This window comes from Cyclopterus lumpus, chromosome 10 (assembly GCF_009769545.1).
Source record: "Cyclopterus lumpus isolate fCycLum1 chromosome 10, fCycLum1.pri, whole genome shotgun sequence".
NCBI lineage: Eukaryota > Metazoa > Chordata > Actinopteri > Perciformes > Cyclopteridae > Cyclopterus > Cyclopterus lumpus.
In genome coordinates, this window is record NC_046975.1 from 12,939,527 (window position 1) to 12,957,053 (window position 17,527).

The 17,527-nt window shown below is 40.7% G+C and overlaps 3 protein-coding genes across 3 annotated transcripts; all 3 read left to right on the forward strand.

The window, feature by feature from the left end:
- Nucleotides 1-844: 844 nt before the first annotated feature.
- On the forward strand, nucleotides 845-3,258 carry LOC117737990 (protocadherin beta-16-like). Its single transcript, XM_034544251.1, has 2 exons — nucleotides 845-1,187; nucleotides 2,481-3,258. Exons 1-2 carry the CDS (start codon nucleotides 904-906, stop codon nucleotides 3,256-3,258), a joined length of 1,062 nt encoding a protein of 353 aa, XP_034400142.1. The 5' UTR covers nucleotides 845-903.
- Nucleotides 3,259-4,889: 1,631 nt separating this feature from the next.
- LOC117737733 (protocadherin gamma-A3-like) lies at nucleotides 4,890-7,501 on the forward strand. Its single transcript, XM_034543883.1, has one exon. It carries the CDS (start codon nucleotides 5,048-5,050, stop codon nucleotides 7,499-7,501), a length of 2,454 nt encoding a protein of 817 aa, XP_034399774.1. The 5' UTR covers nucleotides 4,890-5,047.
- A 3,735-nt stretch (nucleotides 7,502-11,236) lies between these two features.
- LOC117737991 (protocadherin beta-16-like) lies at nucleotides 11,237-17,377 on the forward strand. The gene is made up of 3 exons (XM_034544252.1): nucleotides 11,237-14,105; nucleotides 14,982-15,086; nucleotides 15,990-17,377. Exons 1-3 carry the CDS (start codon nucleotides 11,660-11,662, stop codon nucleotides 17,375-17,377), a joined length of 3,939 nt encoding a protein of 1,312 aa, XP_034400143.1. The 5' UTR covers nucleotides 11,237-11,659.
- Nucleotides 17,378-17,527: the final 150 nt, after the last annotated feature.

The window sequence follows — 17,527 nt, forward strand, 5'->3', positions numbered from 1 at the left end:
ATGTCAGACATAAAAGCAGCAGGAAATGTTGAAGAATACAGTCTCAGTAAATTGATTTAAATATCTGTTTCTTTATTTTTTCACGATTTTTTTAGTGACGAGACCACATTCTGCATTGTTTTCTTCTGACCGGTGATATTGTCGTTAAACATTTCCTTAGGATTGTTGGGCATGAGTGTATGTTAGAGGGCAGTGCTTCATTTCGGTATCAGTATTCAAGAAACGTGACAAACAGTTGAATGCTTGAAGGGACTCATTAATTTGATTTTACGGATTTCCTGTAAAGAGAGTTTTATTCTTTCTATTTTTTTCTTTAGCACTGAATGGGCTGTAGTCAAATTATTTCACATGAGATTTAATTTTCTCATACGTTTTGAAAAGTGCTTTGTGTTTTCATTTAAAACATAATATAACATAATACAGTATGATGAGCTGAATTTATTTGATTTACAAATACTATATTTAAAGACTTTCCAGAGTGATTTCCACAATATATATTTGTTCAGTCCGTGTGCTACAGAGCTCAGCGGCAGGGGCTTTATTTGATATTCAGCTTTTAGACTCTAAGGGACGCTGTTGGTCAGTAAAACATTATTTTATGTTCTGTCGTCATTCAGTCCATCCTCCAACTGACTACAGTGAAGACGGCGCTCTGTGTTTTGTTGCGGATTATACGAGAGAACATGGTCTCACTTACTTGCATGTGAAGGTTGAAGACGTGTTTGGTTGTCACGGATATATCAGAACCAGATTCGCCATCATATCAATTGGATACAGATTTTTTTTTAATTCTTCGTTGCTACGATGGAAACTGGAGGATCTTTCAGATGCGCAAGATGGCGTTTGTTTTATAGAATACGATGTCAAATTGGACTGCTTGCGTTTCTGTTTCATGCGGTTAACATGGTAGGTGGTCAGATTCGTTATTCTATTCCAGAGGAGATGAAGAAAGGCTCTGTTATTGGGAATGTAGCGCAAGATCTTGGTTTAGATCTGAAGAGGCTCCGTTCGGGGCGGGCCCGTATCGTGACCGGAGAAAACATTCACTACACCGAGCTGAAGACAGACAAAGGGATTCTAGTCGTGAATGAGAGAATAGACCGAGAACAGCTTTGTGGAGACGTGACTCCGTGTAGCTTCAGCTTTGAGGTGATTTTGGAAAACCCTATGGAATTGCACAGAATAACTGTTGAGGTTTTAGATATAAATGACCACGCGCCCGTCTTCCCAAATAAAGATACTCCTATCCGCCTTGAAATCAGTGAATCAGCTGTAGTTGGAGTCCAGTTTCCACTGCAGAGTGCAGAGGATCTAGATGTCGGCCAAAACGCGTTGCAAGATTATGTTTTGTCGCCAAACGAACATTTCATATTGAAGCAACATGCAAATCCAGATGGAAGTAAATATGGTGAAATGGTTCTCCAGAAGCCTTTAGACAGAGAGCGACATCCACATCTGTCTTTAAAACTGATCGCAGTTGACGGAGGAACACCACAGAGATCGGGGACAGTAAATATAGATGTCACTGTGTTAGATGTCAATGACAATGTTCCCGTGTTTAACCAATCGGTGTATAAAGCATCTGTGATGGAAAACACAACGAAAGGAACTAGTATTATAACTGTAAATGCCACGGACGCTGACAGTGGTTTAAATGGGGTCATCACGTACAGTTTGTCTAAAATGAGAGGAAATGCAGTGAATGTATTCAGTATTGATGAAAACACAGGCACAGTTTCTGTTTCTGGTCAGATAGATTATGAAAAAGACAGAAAATACGAGGTCAGAGTCGAGGCAAAGGATCAGGGTGGCCTAACCGGGACGAGTAAAATAACATTAGATGTGTTTGATGTCAACGACAATGCGCCAATTATAAACATTATGTCATTTTCTAGCCCTGTATCTGAGGATGCACGTCCTGGAACAACTGTTGCTATATTGAATATTAAAGATGCAGATTCTGAAAAAAATGGACAAATAAATTGTTCTATTGATCGTAAACTTCCCTTTAAGATCGAATCATCTTTAACAAACTATTACAATTTAATCACAGATCAACATTTTGATAGAGAATCCGTCTCAGAATATAATATAACAATAACAGCAACTGATTTGGGGTCTCCCCCACTTTTTAGCTCCACAAAGTTACACCTTAAAATCTCTGACGTAAACGACAACGCACCTATATTCAATAAAAACAGCTATTCTGCTTTCATCACAGAGAATAATTCCCCTGGAACTTCCATATTTGCTGTCAGCGCAAGAGACTCTGATTGGAATCAAAACGCAAGAGTATCCTATCTTTTAGAGGACACACAAGTCAGTGGGAGTCCAATCTCTACTTATGTGTCTTTAAACTCGGAAACTGGGGTTCTTAGCGCAGTTCGTTCTTTTGATTATGAACAAATTAAACGGCTTCAATTGGTTGTCAAAGCGCAGGATGGAGGCTCCCCTCCACTCAGTAGCAACGTGACTGTGAACGTACTGATCCAGGACCAGAACGACAACCCTCCTCAGGTTCTGTATCCAGTCCAGACTGGTGGCTCTCTGGTGGGTGAAATGGTGCCTCGTTCAGTCGATGTGGGCTATCTGGTCACTAAAGTGGTGGCTGTGGATGTGGACTCTGGACAGAATGCCTGGCTCTCCTATAAACTGCAGAAAGCCACAGACAGGGCGCTTTTTGAAGTGGGCTTACAGAATGGAGAAATAAGAACTATCCGCCAAGTCACTGATAAAGATGCTGTGAAACAAAGACTGACTGTTATAGTGGAGGACAACGGGCAGCCCTCACGTTCAGCTACAGTCATTGTTAACGTGGCGGTGGCGGACAGCTTCCCTGAAGTGCTGTCTGAGTTCACTGACTTTTCACAAGACAAGGAGTACAACGACAACCTGACTTTCTACTTAGTGCTGGCTTTGGCTGTAGTTTCCTTCCTCTTCATCACGTGTCTAGTGGTTATTATATCAGTGAAGATCTACAGGTGGAGACAGTCTCGCGTCATGTATCACTCCAATCTTCCTGTGATTCCGTATTATCCACCACGTTACTCAGACACTTTGGGGACCGGGACTCTCCAACACGTGTACAACTACGAGGTGTGCAGGACGACTGACTCCAGAAAGAGTGACCGTAAGTTCGGCGGAGCCGGTAGTCAGAACGTGCTGATAATGGACCCCAGTTCTACAGGCACGATGCAGCGGATACGGAGTGAGAAGAGCATCCTGGATGAACCAGACTCTCCTCTAGAGGTGAGTTAAACATTTAGCTTCTTGGGTTTTCCCTTTGTTCTCTTTTTGTATTAATTTCCTTTTTTTTTTAAACTTTTTTTTTAAAAAGCATTACACGCCACGCATTCAACTTCAGCACCAAGGACAGCATCTTGGTCAGCGTGCTATTTATGCTGCTTTTTTCAAAATATTCATGAATGCACGTTTGTAAAGCATTGAATTCTGGATGAAAGCCACACAGACTTTCTTTTGTAACTATGTTATACTGCCTTAATGCGTTTTAGGCAAAGGCATACTCCGTTAATTATGTTCACAGGTCACGTGTCTGTTCAAAGTTATCTGTCAAAGTTCAGTTTGTGTTCTATAGACAACATTTCCTTTTGACAAGAGATGAATGTGTCACCATGGTTAATGTCAGACATGAAGGCAGCAGGAAACGTTTTAGAATACAGTCTCAGCAAATTGATTTAAATATCTTTTTCTTCTTTTTCTTCATGATTGTTTTAGTGGCGAGTCCTCTTTCTGCATTATTTTCTTTTGACCACTGATATTGCCGTTAAACATTTTCTATTATAGGATTGTTGACCATCAGTGTATTTTAGTGGACAGTGCATCAGTTCGGTATTAGTCTTGATATAACGAGACAACCGTTGCTTCCTTGTAGGGACTCGTTCATTTGGTGTTACGGGTTTTCTGTAAAGATAGTTTTATTCTTTCTATTTTACTTTTTTTCTGTATGACTGACCGCTGTTTTCAAATTACTTTAGATCAGATTTATTTTCCTAATACGTTTTGAAAATTGCTTTATTTGTCTCTTTCTTTCTTTTTTCGTCATATTGATAGAGAACCGCTGAACACTATTTTAATTTTCAGCACCATAGACAGCATCCCACCTTGGCTCATTGAATAAGGCTGCTCCTGCAAAAGTATTTGCTGTTGCAGTGGCTTTCAAATGTCATGCTATGGAAATAATATGTATTGATTTTTCATTTCCACAATATGATAGGAATTATTTTGATCTATGTGAAATTCAATACTTTCTCTGCATTTCCACTTCTCAACACTATTAATCCCCTTCCTAAATCTATTCTTATACAGTATTATCTAATCGGGATAATACGTAATTGTTAAAGCTTCAATATCTTTATAACTCTCTGCAAACGAGATAGTAGTTTTAATACAAGTATAATTGATGTTACTTTACAATAAAATCATTCGTATTTATTTTTAGGTTTTAGCTTGTGTTGAACTAAAGGTAAAAGTAGGTGTCCCAATTGGACTGTGATGTGCGATGTCCTTTGGCAATTGGTTTTTTTAAGGTGGTTGTTTTTCCCATATTTCTGTTCTTTAGTGCGTACTGATTTACATCATTAGGTATGTCAGGCTTTTATTCTTTTGCAGATACTAATGGAAGGCACCATAAATGATCATGACCCCGGTGTACTGTTGTCATGTTTTTTCAAGCTCAATTATAATACTCATCTCTGTAAGGGGAATTGTCGGTATCTTTTTAGATATTCAATTTGAATAATTGTCCTTCCTTATGTTGATATTCATGGTCTGGACTCTAAGGGACGCTGTTGGTCAAGTAAAAACTAATCTGAACAAGTGTTTTAGGCGGTGCCTTTGTGCTCTGTGGAGAGTCGGTATGCTTTAGACAGTGAATGACGTTGAGGTGGGCGCACACAGACTGCTCGGTTTCATATTTTTCACCAGGAGAGAAAGGACGCTTGGAATACAAATATTTTTTGTCATAGAATAACCGGTTTTATAAGATAAGAGTTTGGACAGTATCATTTCATATTGTTTTTTCGAGAACATGGATTGCGGAAAATATAACTATCGGCCTCTAAGATGGCGTTTGTTCTACAGACTTACGTCGCAAATCGTTCTGTTTTGCCTTTTTCTCAGCCATGTTGCCAGTGGTCAAATACGTTATTCTATGCCAGAAGAGATGAAGAAGGGATCGCTTATTGGTAATGTTGCATTGGACCTTGGAATTGATGTGCAGAGGCTCCGTTCTGGTCGGGCCCGTATCGTGACCGGAGAAAGCATCCAGTACACCGAGCTGAAGACAGACAAAGGGACGCTGGTAGTGAATGAGAAAATAGACCGAGAGCAGCTTTGCGGAGACGTGACTCCGTGCAGCTTCAGCTTTGATTTGATTTTAGAAAACCCGATGGAGTTACACCAGGTTACGGTCGAAGTTTTGGACATTAATGACAATCCACCTTCTTTTCATCAGCAAGGCATGCAATTAACGATTGGAGAATCATCCGCACCGGGAGCACGTTTTGTTTTGCCTACAGCCAATGATCCTGATGTCGGAGCCAACGGGCTCCAGGATTATAATTTATCTCCAAATGATAATTTTATTTTAAAAAAACATTTAAATTCGGACGGAAGAAAATATACGGAAATGATACTTGAGAAACCACTGGATAGAGAGCGATATCCAAGTATGTCCCTAAAGCTGATAGCAGTGGACGGTGGGACGCCACAGAAATCTGGTATAGTAAATATAGATATCACTGTCCTAGATGCTAACGATAATTCTCCTATCTTTAATCAGTCGGTATATAAGGCCAATGTAATGGAAAATGCCGGAATAGGTACTTATATCATCACTGTGAATGCAACTGACGCTGATAGTGGATCCAATGGGTTGATATATTATTCTATTTCCAAAATGCAAGGCAATATTGACCGCATATTCAAAATTAATAAAACAAATGGTCTGATATTTCTCTCAGGGCAAGTTGACTATGAAAAAGTAAAGAAATATGAAATAGGCATCGAAGCCACAGACCAAGGAGCTTTAACCGACTCGAGTAAAGTTATAGTTGAGGTGATTGATGTGAACGATAACCCACCTGTCATTAATGTGATGTCATTCACTAGTCCTGTGTCAGAAGACTGTCCTTCTGGTACAACGATTGGCATTGTAAACATAAAAGATCTTGATTCAGGTGATAACGGACAAGTACATTGCAGAATAGAACAAAATGCACCTTTCAAGATTAAATCTAATTTAAGAAATTACTACACTTTAGTAACAGATACTGTATTAGACAGTGAAACTGTTTCAGAGTATAACATCACGGTTGTTGCGACAGATTCAGGAATGCCTCCTCTCTCAACTAAAAGAACATTTTACTTAAAGGTCTCTGATGTGAACGATAATTCTCCACTATTTTCAGAAAGTGTTTACAATGCGTTTATTTTAGAGAATAACTCTCCAGGAGTTTCTCTTCATACTGTGAGGGCTAAAGACCCTGATGAAAACCAAAATGCCCGTGTATCATATATTCTGGAAGAAAGTTATATCGGTGGGTCTCCAATTTCTGAATATATTTCTATAAATGCAGAAAGTGGAGTGATTCATGCAGTGCGCTCGTTTGATTATGAGCAAATCAAACAGCTGCTTTTCGTTGTCAAAGCGCAGGATGGAGGCTCCCCTCCACTCAGTAGCAACGTGACTGTGAAAGTACTGATCCAGGACCAGAACGACAACCCTCCTCAGGTTCTGTACCCAGTCCAGACTGGTGGCTCTCTGGTGGCTGAAATGGTGCCTCGTTCAGTAGATGTGGGCTATCTGGTCACTAAAGTGGTGGCTGTGGATGTGGACTCTGGACAGAATGCCTGGCTCTCCTATAAACTGCAGAAAACCACAGACAGGGCGCTGTTTGAAGTGGGCTTACAGAATGGAGAAATAAGAACTATCCGCCAAGTCACTGATAAAGATGCTGTGAAACAAAGACTGACTGTTATAGTGGAGGACAACGGGCAGCCCTCTCGTTCGGCTACAGTCATTGTTAACGTGGCGGTGGCGGACAGCTTCCCTGAAGTGCTGTCTAAGTTCACTGACTTTACACAAGACAAGGAGTACAACGACAACCTGACTCTCTACTTAGTGCTGGCTTTGGCTGTAGTTTCCTTCCTTTTCATCACCTGTTTAGTGGTTATTATATCAGTGAAGATCTACAGGTGGAGACAGTCTCGCGTCATGTATCACTCCAACCTCCCTGTGATTCCGTATTATCCACCACGTTACTCGGACACTTTGGGGACCGGGACTCTCCAACACGTGTACAACTACGAGGTGTGCAGGACGACTGACTCCAGAAAGAGTGACTGTAAGTTCGGCGGAGCCGGTAGTCAGAACGTGCTGATAATGGACCCCAGTTCTACAGGGACGATGCAGCGGATACAGAGTGAGAAGAGCATCCTGGATGAACCAGACTCTCCTCTAGAGGTTAGTGTATTAATGTAGCTTTGTCTATGTGCTGCTCTTTCTCTTTCTGACATTGATCGTGAAGTGTCACCACTACGCTACTTGATCATTATATTTTACACGGGCACATTTTGACATAATTGCATTCAGTGTTAACGTGGACTAGTATCTTGCTAGCTTCTGAATGTACTTTTACATTTTGGGTGACTTTTTGGGACTATTAATAATATTTAACTCGTGATTAAAAAATAAAATAACTTTTCTAATATTAATTGGTATAGGACATTTAAAAACGCTCCTTTAACTGCTCTTACTGAACATCAACTACTAAGCTCCTTTGTATTATTCATCCCAATGCTTCATTTTATCATGATAAAAATATAGTTTGATTTGCTTTTCTTGATTTGTGTGTTGCAATATTTCAGTTTAAATATTTTTATTTTTTATTGCAAACTCTACAAGACCAGAATAATGCCAATAGTTATTTATCTTAGTACCGTGTTGTAATCATTTTAGATAATGTTTAGTACCCACCAATCAGCTTTACTCAACCACTTAATATTTCCTGATTTGCGGTGTTACTGATTTGGGACTCTAAGCGACGCTGTTGGTCAAGCCAACACAATCTAAAACATTACCACACAGTCTCCTCCCTTAACACATTGGTTTATGTGGGGAAATGAGACCGTGCGCTTTATGTGAGCTGGCATTCGAGGAAAGCAGACTTGCATGTATTAATATCTCAATTCAGACATCGTGTACATTGAAAAATCGACATTGTTTTTCTTTGGATATATGTTGAATCTTTTTTTCATAATACCTCTCGTACTGGGATCGTTAACGCCGTTATTAATATTTTTGTTTTGCAATGGCATGTGGAATACCGCCCTCCTCCCGGTGTGTACAATGGCGCTTTGGCTGCGAACACAATTGGAAGCTTCTGTTGTTCTTTTTTTATCTCAACCATTTGGTGAGCGGACATATCCGATATTCAATCCCGGAGGAGATGAAGAAAGGATCCCTAATCGGCAATGTAGCTCAGGACCTTGGTTTGGATCTGAAAAGGCTCCGTTCTGGTCGGGCCCGTATCGTCACCGGGGAGAGCATCCAGTACACCGAGCTGAAGACAGACAAAGGGATTTTAATAGTGAAAGAGAGAATAGACCGCGAGCAGCTTTGCGGAGACGTAACGCCGTGTAGTTTCAGCTTTGAGGTCATTTTAGAAAACCCAATGGAGTTGCATCAAATTACAGTTGAAATAACAGACACAAATGATCATTCTCCCACGTTTAAAAGGGACACAATTCATTTTGAAATAAGTGAAATAGCAAATACTGGCAGTCGTTTTCCTTTAACACGTGCAGAAGACTCAGATGTGGGCGTCAATGCACTCAGAGAGTACTTTTTGACCGATAATGAGAATTTTATATTGAAACAAATCTCTAATGCAGATGGAAAGAAATATGCAGAGATGGTGCTCCAGAAGCCATTAGACAGAGAGACAAACCCTAATCTGTCCCTGAAGCTAATTGCTGTAGATGGTGGAAGTCCGCAGAGATCTGGTACAGTAAATATAGATATTACCGTTCTTGATGTCAATGATAATGCACCTCTATTTAATCAATCTGTGTACAAAGCTACGGTCTTGGAAAACTCTCCTAGAGATACTTACGTTACCATTGTTAATGCGAGTGACGCAGATTTTGGCTTAAATAGTATCGTAACATATTATTTTTCAGAGCTCAACAGTGGTTTAAACAATGTATTTACAGTCGATGAAAAAACGGGTACAATTTTAATCACAGGTTTAATTGATTATGAAAAAGACAAAAAGTACGAACTTAGAATCGATGCAAAAGATCAGGGAGGTTTGACAGATTCAAGCAAAGTCATAATTGAAGTGACTGACGTAAATGACAACATCCCTACGATTAGCGTCATGTCATTCACTAGTCCTGTGTCAGAAGACTCTCCACTTGGTACAACTATTGGCATTATAAACGTAAAAGACCTCGATTCAGGAGAAAACGGACAAATAATCTGTAAAATAGAACAACATGCACCTTTCAAGATTAAATCTAATTTAAGAAATTACTACACTTTAGTAACAGATACTGTATTAGACCGTGAAACTGTTTCAGAGTATAACATCACGGTTGTTGCGACAGATTCAGGAATGCCTCCTCTCTCAACTAAAAGAACATTTTACTTAAAGGTCTCTGATGTGAACGATAATTCTCCACTATTTTCAGAAAGTGTTTACAATGCGTTTATTTTAGAGAATAACTCTCCAGGGGTTTCCCTTCATACTGTGAGGGCTAAAGACCCTGATGAAAACCAAAATGCCCGTGTATCATATATTCTGGAAGACACTTATATCGGTGAGTCTCCAATTTCTGAATATATTTCTATAAATGCAGAAAGTGGAGTGATTCATGCAGTGCGCTCGTTTGATTATGAGCAAATCAAACAGCTGCTTTTCGTTGTCAAAGCGCAGGATGGAGGCTCCCCTCCATTCAGTAGCAACGTGACTGTGAAAGTACTGATCCAGGACCAGAACGACAACCCTCCTCAGGTTCTGTACCCAGTCCAGACTGGTGGCTCTCTGGTGGCTGAAATGGTGCCTCGTTCAGTCGATGTGGGCTATCTGGTCACTAAAGTGGTGGCTGTGGATGTGGACTCTGGACAGAATGCATGGCTCTCCTATAAACTGCAGAAAGCCACAGACAGGGCGCTGTTTGAAGTGGGCTTACAGAATGGAGAAATAAGAACTATCCGCCAAGTCACTGATAAAGATGCTGTGAAACAAAGACTGACTGTTATAGTGGAGGACAACGGGCAGCCCTGTCGTTCGGCTACAGTCATTGTTAACGTGGCGGTGGCGGACAGCTTCCCTGAAGTGCTGTCTGAGTTCACTGACTTTACACAAGACAAGGAGTACAACGACAACCTGACTTTCTACTTAGTGCTGGCTTTGGCTGTAGTTTCATTCCTCTTCATCACGTGTTTAGTGGTGATTATATCAGTGAAGATCTACAGGTGGAGACAGTCTCGCGTCATGTATCACTCCAATCTCCCTGTGATTCCGTATTATCCACCACGTTACTCAGACACTTTGGGGACAGGGACTCTCCAACACGTGTACAACTACGAGGTGTGCAGGACGACTGACTCCAGAAAGAGTGACTGTAAGTTCGGCGGAGCCGGTAGTCAGAACGTGCTGATAATGGTCCCCAGTTCTACAGGGACGATGCCGCGGATACAGAGTGAGAAGAGCATCCTGGATGAACCAGACTCTCCTCTAGAGGTGAGGAATGAAATGCAAAAATTACTCTTTTATTGAACATTGTTACTCTGAAATTAACTTAAATTGCAATATGCCGTTTAATCCAAAAACAAGTACACGCCGTTATTTTCAGCACCACAAAACGGACAGCTCCTCTTTAACTGAGAGGGCTTTTAAAAATTAGTTTTCACTGTCCTCATGACTTCAAAACAGTTATGTCAGATGTGTATTATGTATCCTGTGATACTCCTCTTCTTCCTCCTCCTCTTCCTCTGACTCGTCCACCTACTCCTCATATACAACAGTTTTAATGTTGCATTTTTCATTTCATAATGCTAATTTGGTATGCTTCTCCATATTTGCAAATAATAACTGTCCTACAAATTGTTTTAACTGCCCTCATTGTTGCTATTCTCAATAACAATAATAATAATAATTATTGTTGTTATTATTAATTTTAGTAGTAGTTAGTAATAGTAGAAATACTAATTTGAATCCTGTCAATAATAATCATAACTTTTGTAATAATGATCATAATATTTCTTTGTAATGTGACTATATATTGCAGACATTAGTAGTTATATATTGTGTACTCCCTTGGATACTGCCTTCTTGATTTACCAGTCAGTTTGGTGTGCACCTTTTGGACTCTAAGTGACGCTGTTTAACAAGAATACAATGTCTACATGAAATCTCTCTGACGCAGTTCCGTGATGTTCTTTGTAAAATCACATTGAAGCGGCTGCGAGGGAACATCAGGAAACGTATCTCAGAAAGAAACGGTGTTTTTTGGATTCTATCGGCTTTATTTCTCGTTTCTAATATGCACATTTGCAACAGTGGATGTTATTGAATTGAGTTGGGAGGTTTTCTGTGTTTTTTCTTTCTTTTTGAAACTGTCCATTTCTGAAATGGAGAATCAACAACCCCTCTGCAAATGGCGTGTGCCTTTCGGACATCCGCGGGTAATGTTTCTTTTATTCTTGTACTTCTTTAATATCGTCGCAGGGCAGATCCGCTACACCATACCAGAGGAAACGAAAAAGGGGTCTCTTGTCGGTAATGTAGCTCAGGACCTTGGTTTGGATCTGAAAAGGCTCCGTTCTGGCCGAGCCCGTATCGTGACCGAAAGAAACATCCAGTACACCGAGCTGAAGACAGACAAAGGGATGTTAGTCGTGAATGAGAGAATAGACCGAGAGCAGCTTTGCGGGGACCTAACGCCGTGTAGTTTCAGCTTTGAAATTATTTTAGAAAATCCTATGGAGCTACACCACATAACAATCGAAGTGTTGGATGTAAATGATCATCCTCCGGTATTCAAGAAGTCAAATATTATGTTAGATATTAGCGAGGCAGCTAACGTTGGGGCACGATTTGTTCTGGACAGTGCAGAGGATCCTGATGTTGGTGTCAATGGCCTTCATAATTATGCTTTATCTTCAAACGACAACTTCGTTTTAAAGCAGCATGTTAATCCCGATGGAAGTAAATATGCTGAGATGGTACTTCAGAAGCAATTAGACAGGGAAACGTTTCCTCATCTCTCTTTACAGCTTATTGCAGTAGATGGTGGGAATCCACAGAGATCTGGCACCGTAAATATAAACATAATAGTTTTAGATGCCAACGACAATGCTCCCGTTTTTAACCAGTCCGTGTATAAAGCTACGGTGATAGAAAACGCAGTAAAGGGCACTTATATCGTTACTGTTAATGCTACAGACGCAGATAGTGGATCGAATGGTTACATCACATATTCAATGTCAAACGTGAGAAGCAATATCGCTGATTTGTTGTCCATAGATGAGGTCTCTGGTTTATTGTCGGTTTCGGGCCAAATAGATTTTGAAAAGGATAACAAATATGAACTTAGAATCGATGCAAAAGATCAGGGAGGTTTGAAAGATTCAAGCAAAGTCATAATTGAAGTAACTGATGTAAATGACAACGCCCCTACGATTAGCGTCATGTCATTCACTAGTCCTGTGTCAGAAGACTCTCCTCCTGGTACAACTATTGGCATTATAAATGTAAAAGACCTCGATTCAGGAGAAAACGGACAAATAATCTGCAGAATAGAACAAAATGCACCTTTCAAGATTAAATCTAATTTAAGAAATTACTACACTTTAGTAACAGATACTGTATTAGACCGTGAAACTGTTTCAGAGTATAACATCACTGTTATTGCGACAGATTCAGGAATGCCTCCTCTCTCAACTAAAAGAACATTTTACTTAAAGGTCTCTGATGTGAACGATAATTCTCCACTATTTTCAGAAAGTGTTTACAATGCGTTTATTTTAGAGAATAACTCTCCAGGGGTTTCCCTTCATACTGTGAGGGCTAAAGACCCTGATGAAAACCAAAACAACCGTGTATCATATATTCTGGAAGACAGTTATATTAGTGGGTCTCCAATTTCTGAATATATTTCTATAAATGCAGAAAGTGGAGTGATTCATGCAGTGCGCTCGTTTGATTATGAGCAAATCAAACAGCTGCTTTTCGTTGTCAAAGCACAGGATGGAGGCTCCCCTCCACTCAGTAGCAACGTGACTGTGAAAGTACTGATCCAGGACCAGAACGACAACCCTCCTCAGGTTCTGTACCCAGTCCAGACTGGTGGCTCTCTGGTGGCTGAAATGGTGCCTCGTTCAGTCGATGTGGGCTATCTGGTCACTAAAGTGGTGGCTGTGGATGTGGACTCTGGACAGAATGCCTGGCTCTCCTATAAACTGCAGAAAGCCACAGACAGGGCGCTGTTTGAAGTGGGCTTACAGAATGGAGAAATAAGAACTATCCGCCAAGTCACTGATAAAGATGCTGTGAAACAAAGACTGACTGTTATAGTGGAGGACAACGGGCAGCCCTCTCGTTCAGCTACAGTCATTGTTAACGTGGCGGTGGCGGACAGCTTCCCTGAAGTGCTGTCTGAGTTCACTGACTTTACACAAGACAAGGAGTACAACGACAACCTGACTTTCTACTTAGTGCTGGCTTTGGCTGTAGTTTCCTTCCTCTTCATCACGTGTTTAGTTGTTATTATATCAGTGAAGATCTACAGGTGGAGACAGTCTCGCGTCATGTATCACTCCAATCTCCCTGTGATTCCGTATTATCCACCACGTTACTCAGACACTTTGGGGACAGGGACTCTCCAACACGTGTACAACTACGAGGTGTGCAGGACGACTGACTCCAGAAAGAGTGACTGTAAATTCGGCGGAGCCGGTAGTCAGAACGTGCTGATAATGGACCCCAGTTCTACAGGGACGATGCAGCGGATACAGAGTGAGAAGAGCATCCTGGATGAACCAGACACTCCTCTAGAGGTGAGGAAGAATATTCAATGTGTTTACTCCTTAATGTATTGCTTCTCTAAGTTCAAGTGACATTGCAAAAGCGTGTTACAGTGTAACTAAACACAAGATTATTTTCAGGACCACAGTGTGGACAGCTCTTTTTTTTCAGAAAACGCTTATTCTCTTGAAAACTTTTCACTTCCCTCATAATTTTAATCTGAAATAAATCCAACGTAATGCAACTACTACCACTACCATTAATAATATTAACAACAATAATAATAATAATAAAAATAATAACAATAATGATGATGATTATTATTATTAATGTACTTATATAACAACAATAAAAGATCCATATATATATATAGACGATAATAGTAATATACATAATAATTATAATAATAACAATAAAATAATATTAAATGCATATGTTTTTCAATATTTGCCAATGTAACGAACTATTATAATATATTATATGAAATGATATATTTTGCATGTTCTATGATAAAACAGACATCAATATTGACATTTCATTTTCTATATTGCAACATTTGAAGTTTGACTAATATTGTATATCATACATTACCTTGGATGGGCTCTGAGTGCCGCTGTTGATACATCACTGAGTATCAGTCAAAGCAGTTCACCGGTCCACCCCTTTCATTTCGTTCAGTGTTTCACTGCTTAGAGAGAAGACGGTCTGGCTGCTGCTGGTTTAAAATGTAGCATTTTTTCGAGGACTTTCTCTGCTGAAGATACTGTTACTTTTTTTCATAGCGGATTTAAGTACACTAGCTGTGCATTGAAAGGGATTACCGTGTCTGTGCCTTTGGATTCATGATGGCTCGTATGTGGATAACCGATCTCAGAGGCCGAGGACAAGCACTGTTTGTCATTCTTTGTCTTTTTACGCGGAGCTCAGTGACTGGACAGGCTCGCTATTCCGTTGCAGAGGAGCAGGGAGAGGGGTCTTTTGTTGGAAACATCGCCAGAGATTTAGGTTTGGATGTGGCGAGGCTCGTTTCAGGTAAAGCTCGTATCATTACAAAAGGGAGCCGACAGTACGTTGATTTAAACCGAGACAAAGGCACCCTTGTGATTAAAGAGCGAATCGACCGAGAACAGCTCTGTGGAAAGACGACGCCCTGTAGCTTCAGTTTCGAGGTAATTTTAGAAAGTCCAATCCAGCTTCATCGGGTAACCGTGGAGGTTATAGACATAAACGATAACAGTCCGTCCTTCCCAAAGGATGAAATCAGTTTGAATATTGTTGAAAATGCTGCAGCAGGTACTCGCTTTTCACTCGAGAGTGCATACGACCCCGATGTTGGAATTAATGATATTCAAAAATACATACTCAAACCCGTAGTTAATTTCAAATTGGAAGTACAGAGTCGGACACATGGAGGAACACTGATCGAAATGGTTTTACAAAACCCATTAGACCGAGAGACAGAGGAGACTCACACGCTGGTGCTGATTGCTTCAGATGGAGGGGAACCACACAGATCAGGGACAGTACGTATTCATATTACTGTGCTAGATGCCAACGATAATGCTCCAGTGTGTAGTCAGCCTGTTTATAAAGCAGAAGTCAATGAGAACTCTCCAGAAGGAACTGTCGTAACCACTGTGAGCGCAAATGACGCAGATAAAGGAGTCAATGGTGATGTAACATTTTCCATAGCACATGTCACCAGAGAAGCGACGCAGCTTTTTGAAGTTAATGTTAAAACTGGAGAGATTAAAGTTTCAGGTAAACTAGATTTTGAAAAATCCAAGACGTATCAATTAAATGTTAAGGCTAGTGATCACGGAGGATATTCTGATACATGCAACGTAATAATTCAAATAATTGATGAGAATGACAACGTCCCGACAATACAGATGATGTCATTTTCTAACTCGATATCCGAGGATTCTCCTCCAGGTACAACTATAGCTGTTATTAACGTGGATGACGAAGACTCTGATAGTAACGGTGTTGTCAAGTGCTCCATTAACGCGGACATGCCTTTCAAAATCGAGTCTTCTTTAACAGGATATTATACCATTGTAACCGATAACTTCTTAGACAGAGAAACTATTTCTGAGTATAACATCACCATTACCGTCTCTGACCAAGGCTCCCCGCCTCTGACTAGCAGGAAACACATTAATGTAAAAGTGTCTGACGTGAATGACAACCTTCCCACATTTTACCAATCAGAATATATTAAGACTGTACCAGAGAATAACTCTCCCGGGTTTTCTGTGTTCACTCTCAGTGCTAGTGATGCAGACTGGGGACAAAACGCTCGGTTTTCTTATTTCTTGGAGGAAAAAATGATTAATGGAGCAGCTGTGTCTTCGTTAGTGTCTGTGAATTCAGAAAGTGGTGTCATTCACGCAGTGAGGTCGTTTGATTACGAGCAACTCAAGTGGTTTGAATTTAACGTAACTGCTCGTGATGCTGGATCCCCTCCTCTGAGTTCAGTGGCAATAGTTAGAATAGTAGTCCAGGACCAGAACGACAACCCTCCTCAGGTGCTGTACCCAGTCCAGACTGGTGGCTCTCTGGTGGCTGAAATGGTGCCTCGTTCAGTTGATGTGGGCTATCTGGTCACTAAAGTGGTGGCTGTGGATGTGGACTCTGGACAGAATGCATGGCTCTCCTATAAACTGCAGAAAGCCACAGACAGGGCGCTGTTTGAAGTGGGCTTACAGAATGGAGAAATAAGAACTATCCGCCAAGTCACTGATAAAGATGCTGTGAAACAAAGACTGACTGTTATAGTGGAGGACAACGGGCAGCCCTCTCGTTCAGCTACAGTCATTGTTAACGTGGCGGTGGCGGACAGCTTCCCTGAAGTGCTCTCTGAGTTCACTGACTTTACGCAAGACAAGGAGTACAACGACAACCTGACTTTCTACTTAGTGCTGGCTTTGGCTGTAGTTTCCTTCCTCTTCATCACGTGTTTAGTGGTGATTATATCAGTGAAGATCTACAGGTGGAGACAGTCTCGCGTCATGTATCACTCCAATCTCCCTGTGATTCCGTATTATCCACCACGTTACTCAGACACTTTGGGGACAGGGACTCTCCAACACGTGTACAACTACGAGGTGTGCAGGACGACTGACTCCAGAAAGAGTGACTGTAAGTTCGGCGGAGCCGGTAGTCAGAACGTCCTGAAAATGGACCCCAGTTCTACAGGGACGATGCAGCGGATACAGAGTGAGAAGAGCATCCTGGATGAACCAGACTCTCCTCTAGAGGTGAGGAAGAATATTCAATGTGTTTACTCCTTAATGTATTGCTTCTCTAAGTTCAAGTGAAATTGCAAAAGCGTGTTACAGTGTAACTAAACACAAGATTATTTTCACGACCACAGTGTGGACAGCTCTTTTTTTTCTGAAAGCGTTTATTCTCTTGAAAACTTTTCACTTCCCTCATAATTGTAATCAGAAATAAATCCAACGTAATGC

Bases quoted from the DNA above. Each gene is read 5' to 3' on its own strand.
- LOC117737990 (XM_034544251.1), top strand. From the start codon at position 904: ATGGTAGGTGGTCAGATTCGTTATTCTATTCCAGAGGAGATGAAGAAA. The intron at 1,188-2,480 runs TGTTGAGGTTTT...CGTGACTGTGAA, and splicing joins ATGGAATTGCACAGAATAAC to CGTACTGATCCAGGACCAGA.
- LOC117737991 (XM_034544252.1), top strand. From the start codon at position 11,660: ATGGAGAATCAACAACCCCTCTGCAAATGGCGTGTGCCTTTCGGACAT. The intron at 14,106-14,981 runs GTGTTTACTCCT...CGCGGAGCTCAG, and splicing joins GGTGAGGAAGAATATTCAAT to TGACTGGACAGGCTCGCTAT. The intron at 15,087-15,989 runs GTAAAGCTCGTA...ATTCTCCTCCAG, and splicing joins TGTGGCGAGGCTCGTTTCAG to GTACAACTATAGCTGTTATT.
- LOC117737733 (XM_034543883.1), top strand. From the start codon at position 5,048: ATGGATTGCGGAAAATATAACTATCGGCCTCTAAGATGGCGTTTGTTC.